The sequence below is a fragment of the Schistocerca piceifrons genome, chromosome 1 (genome assembly GCF_021461385.2).
Source record: "Schistocerca piceifrons isolate TAMUIC-IGC-003096 chromosome 1, iqSchPice1.1, whole genome shotgun sequence".
Classification (NCBI taxonomy): Eukaryota; Metazoa; Arthropoda; class Insecta; order Orthoptera; family Acrididae; genus Schistocerca; species Schistocerca piceifrons.
The window spans coordinates 280,562,237-280,570,333 of NC_060138.1; the positions used below are offsets into that span (position 1 = coordinate 280,562,237).

The 8,097-nt window shown below is 38.3% G+C and overlaps 1 protein-coding gene across 1 annotated transcript; it reads right to left on the bottom strand.

Annotated features, from left to right (window-relative positions):
* Positions 1 to 3,527: 3,527 nt before the first annotated feature.
* On the bottom strand, positions 3,528 to 4,233 carry LOC124790475 (NADH dehydrogenase [ubiquinone] 1 beta subcomplex subunit 11, mitochondrial). The gene has a single exon (XM_047257787.1). It carries the CDS (start codon positions 4,157 to 4,159, stop codon positions 3,722 to 3,724), a length of 438 nt encoding a protein of 145 aa, XP_047113743.1. The 5' UTR covers positions 4,160 to 4,233; the 3' UTR covers positions 3,528 to 3,721.
* Between the last annotated feature and the right edge of the window lie 3,864 nt (positions 4,234 to 8,097).

Sequence of the window (8,097 nt, forward strand, 5' to 3'; positions counted from 1 at the left end):
TCCAAACTAACAGCTATTTGAACCAGAGGTGACTCTTCAGTATCCAATGATACCCCAAATCATAATGGCACATGCTGGGCCCTTATGACCATGATGAAGTAATCTGGCAATGTTCATTCTTCTCACAGCCTCCACACATGGATATGTCCATTGTGATGCTGTGCACAGAACTGTGACTTATCTGAAAAGATGATGATGAACCATACCTGTGTCCAGCATTGACATTGGGTGCACCTCTGTTAGCATGACCCTCTCTGCTGTTACATCAGGAAAGCCACAAGAATGGTTTCTGTGCTGACAGTTTGTGGTGCACTGTAAGTTGTCTCACTGTTAAGTCAATACTTGTCTTGCTGCAAACCAGCTCATTTCCTTGCTCGAGGTACATGATGTATTCATACAGTCTTGTACAGCTAAACAATGTATCCATTTTCTTGGGGACTAATTGTGTAAGGCCTTTGAAATCCCACATGGACCTGCTGACCCCATCAACTTCACATTTTACTGGCAGTCATTGTATCCTGATCAAATTGAACAGCAATATTGTGGCATAATAAACCGCAGTCTCAGTAGGTAATCACCCAGCCACTATCGAAATTCAGTAACTGCTGGTACACATTTCTCCTTCTTACAAGATTCATCATATGATATTCTCACAAATGATCAATATTCATATGCAACTTCTGAATTTTTCCTCACATGCAGATGGTACTGTTCCTGCATGCTTTCTATGCTTGCGTTAAAATGATACTCATTTGCATATCTAAGCATGTTGTTTACTTCATGCCAGTCTGGTGTCTGCTACATGATACTGCAATTTTAATGGCCAGCAGTGCATACAAGGTATAAATGAAAGCTGTTTCCAATGTGCCACTGTGGTATAGGGAAAGTCTGGACAAAACAGTTTGATACAGGACACTTGTAGTCTATCAAGTGAGGAAACAGCCTCAAATTAGACTACAAAAGAGACCCAGGCTACAGCACAAATGTGCTGCATGAATGTTTCAATACACCCTCACCCTCTTATGCCACCAGTTCAGTCACCTATTTCATTGACATTATTAAGTCAAAACTTACACATGAGGCCAATGAAGGAAAAAAATACTTTTGTAAACATTATGCAAAAAAAACAAATTATGTTTAAAAGTTGCTCTAAACTTTGCTCTTACATGCACAGTGGTTTTGTATTAAGAAGGCTACACTGGCAAACAATTCGTTAATTTTATGCTGTTAAAATTCACAACATTTTCAGGTACAATTTACACAAATGTAAATTTTAAATTTGTTAGTGCACGAACAAGGGGTTTTTAATGTTCAAGCATGATTTCAGCCAAAATCTCTGCCAGTGTTCATGCGCTTTAGCTTAGGTGGCTTTTGTAGGCTACTTTGAGTCTGTTTCCTGGCTTGATAGATCACAAGTGTCCTGTATCAATCAGGCAGTCTCTACTTCACCTACCCCACTGTTCTTTGTTGTAAACAACTAATGTATGCACTCTGTATAGTTCAAGCAGATGGCATAGAGTTAGTTATTTCTTGAGTTCTAGTGCCTAGTCACTGGTATCGAAAACTGTATGTTATTGCTCAGATTATAGCTTACATTAACCAACTTTTTCTTTCTGATTCAGATGATGACAGTTTTCTTTGAATACAAAGTATTCATTGCACATATTTGTTAGAATTAAATGTGTCCATCCTAAAACCTTGTAAACTACTGTTTAAGAAAGAATGCACACTTACAAAATATATCGACTCATTTATGAACTGTTTTAGTAACTACTAGTTACAACACAAAAATTAAAGCAGTGCATGTGTGATTTAACATGTTGACTGCCGCACACACAGTGACAGATGTTCAACTGCCAGGCTATGCACACAATATTAGGTATAAAGTTCTGCTGTTGCCACCTTTGGCTACACATAATCAGGCTTGAGGATTTGTTGTGGCTGCCTCATGACAATGAACATGTTAACAAATCTAAGTTCAGTACAAATGATTCCTAAATATGGGCAATATAAAGCCATACTCCACTGACACTAAGTAATAGTCTCAGTGACTGCTGCTGTGAACGGCACTGAAGAGAAGTAGCATCAATGTCGTTTACTCCATTCAGAAAGTTCTGCTGCAGTGGAACAAAATACGTTGTAAACTGAAGTACTGATATTCCCCACATTCCCTTGGGTAATACAACTGAAATACACAAAAAGATTCATGCCTTACAGTCTGCTTTCTCTCTCTGCTTACCCTAACAGTCTTCTATGTGACTAGACAAAAACAGTCATCCTTTCCAACAGCAACTGTGTTTTAACAATAATACCCTGATCTCCAGACTCTGTACTATGCAGACAAATATTTAGAGCATTCCGGTGCCAATTATATTACAAGAATTAGCCTACACACAAAGAAAATTTGGGACTGTGCCAATTTTTCAAATGATATGTATTGTACAGAACTAGATAGAAGAAATTAAAATAGGTAATTACCATGGAAAAGCATTTAGCACACTCCATATTTTTTTTGCCGGGCGAGAGCTGCTGTTTAGTCACACATCATTGGTGGAATATTGGAAATTTGTAGATGAAAATTCAGCTGAAGGGCGATACTGGATCCCACAAGCTGGTGAAGCCAATGAATGTGAATGCCAAATAAACGTTTTGGCAACAGATTGACCTATAGTGTAGACTTAATTTTTAAACTTACACCATACTTAATGCAATTTTCGTCATAAAAACTGATACTGCAAGATATTCAGAAAATGTTTATTAGGTAACAGACAATGCATATTCATAAATTATGAAACTTTTATCAAATATTCCACACTATTTCATTTTGATGTCCTTTAGTTAAGCAAACTTAAATATCTAAATACCATAATCGAAATGAGGCAAGAAGCAGCTTAATATCCTGCTGATTTACCATTAGACATGTTTCATAGCCTTAAACAAAACATTGTCATCTGCTCAAAGTGATTTGTAGAAATTACAGAAAGCCTAAACCACGATAACTGTACAGAGCCCAAAAACCAACAAAAGGGTACAAACAAGAGAAAACATTTGCTTCCTGGTGTTTCCATAACTTGGCATACCTGAACAACTCTTTGTATTGCTATGTCCATAATATTGATGCTGGGACTTAGAAATTAAATGCATAAAAGAAGTCCATATTAGGCTACTCAAATGTTTGTGTTACCGAATCAATGATAAATCTACAAACAATATGCGTATTTTGTTTGAAACTGTAAAGTTCACGTGAGTAATAAATTATAAAATATTATCAGAGACAATATACTACCATGCTACTACTGCTGAATATGCTGGTATTTAAAAATCTCCACGAGTCTCACTTGGTAATGGATGGCATAAACTGATGAATACCCGTAGTTAGAAACACTCAAAATTTCAGCTGCAGTTATAAACATTTCAGGGTGCTAGTTTACTGGCTCCACTAGGTCATCGTGTCGTACATTTAGTGGTACGAAAATTATGTTAGCATTTAAACATACAAAGTACTGTTGTTTTCCGAGAGAAAATACTCAAATTCCAAATGCTATTTTATTTCAATCAAAATTTTCATATGAATATTATCGACACAGTGAACAATTATATAAACATTCGTTACAGAATACGTGTTAATTTTCACAAATCACATCACATCGACAGCAACTATTACATGTTTGACGTCCATACAATAACTTATTATTTCAGCACTTGCGTCCAAACATCCTGTTCATATTATAATTTCTGTGTCACCTAATTCTTCGTCTGTAGGAAGAATAACCTTGTCTGGATCTATCAAATTTGGATCGATGTGAGGTAGACCCAGTGCTTCTCGCCTTCGGATTTCCAAAAACGCTTCTCTCTGCGCCCAGTCACGGTTCTGGTAATCCGGACTATACGCCCATATGAAAGAGCCTACAACGAGGCACAATGTAACAGAAAAAAACATTGTCGAATGCATTGCGTTTCTGTCCTCTTCCTTATCCTTCATATCGAAACCATAGCTAATCCAGTTCTTTTCTTCTCGTTTGGGGTGTAACTGCTCCACTGGTTCAGACACAGTAGCAGTTTCTCTGTTATTTTTTGAAGTAGAAATCAAGCGAGCTTGTCCATAAATATTGGACATCAGCCTCCGATAGTTGCACACCCGGCCCAAAGCAGACGCCATAGCGAAACTGCGAAATTTCGTCAACGATAAGTGTAGCAGTTGCTGCGACTTACGTCTGGGGAAAGTTCGGGTGAACTCGGCTAACTTCGGTTCGACGGACTTCGGGTCTGCTCCACTCGTAGCCCTTCTGGTGGCACTGTGGCATAGAGGTGGGCCAAACGGTTATTCTGGAGTAACCGTTATCACAGTTCCAGTTATTCTTTGATAACCGTTATCGTTAACGGTTATTAATAACTGCCAAGTTATTTTTCGCTAGCGAATACCGATAACTCCGACAGTTAAATAACGACATAGTTGGAATCCATCAGTTTAGTTATCAGTATAACTGCGAGTAGTGTGAAATAGCAGGAATGTCGTATGAATCGTGTCATAACCTCAGCTTATTAACTCCGGGTACATTTTAGTTGATGTTAGAACGATTATTAGTGTTTCAGATTATATGTTTGTAGGTTATCGGTCGCTATTAGAAATATTATCTTCGCAGCTGCGACAGAAAGTACGCGGAACTTCGCCAAAGCACTGTTTAAGTAAAATGTTAACAACGTGCGTTTTTAAGTATGAAGTAATATGTAAACTGAGTACTGTAGGTTAAATTCGAAGCTTAATTTCTTGTGCTGCTCACATAATGGAATAAAGTATACAGCCTTGTAATACAACAAAAAATATACGTAATGTGACAGATTCGTTTACTGCTGTGCTGTAAAAGCTAGTCCTATTGGGGGAAGTGTGAGTACGCTAATCCAAGTTTTATGTCAGATTTGCAAACTGCTCGATTTCTCCAGCGACAGCATGTTTATAACGTATGAAGACATGCAGATCGAAAAGGTTGACAGTGTTACATTTCTGGGACTACAACACGATAGTAAATTCAGTTGGGAAGGGCATACCACATTTTTTCATTCTATTATTTCATAAGGGAAAATATTCTGTGGTAACTCATCAAACGTGGCAAAAGTTTTTCGCATGTAAAAGCGTGTAATAAAAATCGTTTGTGGTATCAATTCAAGAACATCATGTAGGAACCTGTTCAAGGAACTTTGTATTCTAACCACTGCTTCCTAGTATATTTATTCCTTAATGAAATTTGTTACAAGTATTTCCAACCAATAGCTTAATACATAATATCAGTACTAGAAATGGGAACAGCAATCTACATAAAGACCTAAAATTACTTACCTTGGTTCAAAAGGGGTCCAATATTCAGGAACATGCATTTTCAATAAGCTGCCAGCAAGTCAGCAACCATTAAAAACTTGGTTTCAGATAAGGCACGGTTTACAGTGTGTTTGAATGACTATTTGATAAGTAAGTGTCTGATTCCACCCATCATCAATATGCCGGAAATGTCTATTTTAAGTGTGTCTATGACGTCACTACATACACATGGCAACAAACACGAAGATACATATAAATAATACAATAACATTTCCCACCAAAAATACAATCAAACCAATGGGACAACTGCGGGACGTTCGGGGTTTTAGGGTGAGGACAAGCTAGTAAAAAAAACACACCATGATCCCAAAGCACAAAATGAAGAACAAAAAGAAAAAAAATACAGCATTCTGCTACACCAACAAAAATCTGCAGGAATCGGACACTTCCCTTGAACAATATAGGTCAACTATAGGTGACCATACCAAAACACCAATACCCACAACTAAAAGTACGAAAATTGGAATCAGACATTTCCCTTGACCTACATAGGTCAACCTCAGATGACGATACTAAAACATCAACACACACAATTATGAAAATGGAAATCGGTCATTATCCGGTGACCTATATAGGTCCACCACAGCTACTGATGCCAAAAAACCAACACCTACAACTGCGAAAAATAAAACCACAATCCCAAAAGTCCACAAATCAATCATCCCTACATAAATTAAATCACATTCAATACTTCATAAATACACAAAACATCACAGCTAGAAGAAAAAAAAAAAAAAAAAAATTACCACCAGCAAATTCCGGCACTGCAACCTAGATCGACAGCCCCCCCCCCCCCCCCCCACACACACACACAAAAACCAACTCATAAACACTGTGCCGTAATGACATTCACACACCACAACACCTTTACGTCGAAGCAGACGGGTGGAATCAGACGCTTCCAGTGACCCCTCCTTCTACTCTGTAGATGAATATCGTAACAGAGACTGATAGACCAGCTTAGGTAAAAATTCTGCTATATTTCAGTTTTGACGGCACTTGGTTGCAACAGTCAAGATCAGGTATTCTGTGTACGATAAATTTATTAAAAGTACGTAACTGTGTTTTATTCTGTCAGTGTACCAATTCTGTAAATATTAGCAGTTACTGTGATATATTCACGTATTTTGACAATCTCCTGACAAATGATGAGGATAATAATTATTATATTCCACTGTATTATGTTATACTTTCTGACATGTTATTTGTCATTCGTGATGGCCAGCGGCTATTTCCGTAGCAGTACGAAAATATTTGTTCGCTCCAGTTACTATCCTCTCTGGAAATATCACCTGGAACTACGACCTTTAACTGGAGTCACCGAGTCAGGAACGTCTAGACACACAGTTATTCCGTTACCAGCTTCCAGGTTATCTGTGGTGGTAGCCCGATAACTACCAGAGAACTAGAACTACCAGCCAATAACGATAACTGCCAGAGGAGAATACCGGCTCTGACAGTTATTTCCATAGTCGCTCGAATTCCTTAGTAACTTTCCTTGTACTACCCGTCCAAGCTAAATTAACACGTAAGGCGGTGGCTTAAGGGAACGACCGTACTTGTTAATGCCTGTACTGCATCTCCTATCAGCCACGGCTCGGACATTAACTTTATTTAATTGTTTATGCTAAAAGTAACGAAGGCCCACGAAATAGTACACAGTTCTTATCAACAGATGGCGCGCAGTCTCACAGTTATTCCCATGGTCTATAGAACGCCTCCAAATGCGCAGTACGATCTTCGGTCAACAGATGGCGCGAGGCACTGTTGACACTAAACAGTTATTGAAATAACTGCCAGAATCAGAGGAACGGTTATCGCAGTAACCGTTACTTCTCAGTAACCGGTTATTTCTATCAGCTACGTTATTTTTTGCCACCTCTACTGTGGCAGACAGTGAAAGCTTGACAGTTTACAGTTGACAGTCGCTGTTACTTTCGGCTGAGTCTTGTGTGTACTGTTCGTTACTTCGCTTATTTTTGTTGTTGTTATTGTGTTGTCCGGTTCTCATTAGAAATATGGAGCAATACAATTGCAATTTGTGCACTGCAACTTACAGCAACAATAGAAACTTATATCGCCACATCCGCTGCCAGCACCCGGTTGCTGTTGGTGAAAAATTTACGTGTGTTTTGTGCGGGTATTCCACTCCCAGAGCAGATGCTCTAAAGAGTCATGAGAATGCTGTACATAAAACAGAACGCAAAAATATAGTGCTGTGTACTTTATTTGACTTTGGCAGCTGAAATAGAAACGGAATGCTTCCACATTATTCATTGCTCCATGATCTAGTTATCCGCGAAGAAAATCATGAATTTTGTGATCAAAGTAAATTTTATGAATGGAAACGTGAATTAGAAAAAGATACTGTGAGTGAATTTGTACATGCAAGAGGACAATGTAATAAAAGTGCAGATGGAAGCAGCAAGTTATATTTTAAGTGCCACTGTGATGGAAATTACAAACCCCGTGGAAGCAATAAACGTCACTTAAAATTAATGGGCAGTAATAAAATTGGTGGTCACTGCCCATCTAGAATGGATGTGTCACTTTATCCATTAGGCCAAGTGAGAGCTATCTTTTGTAGCACACATGTGGGTCATCAGCAGGAGATGGGCCGGTTGAGGCTTTCGAAATTTGAAAGAGAGGAAATAGCAAAGAAAATTGCCATGAAAATTCCTTTTGATCACATTCTTGACTCCCTTAGATATCCGATTCAAGAT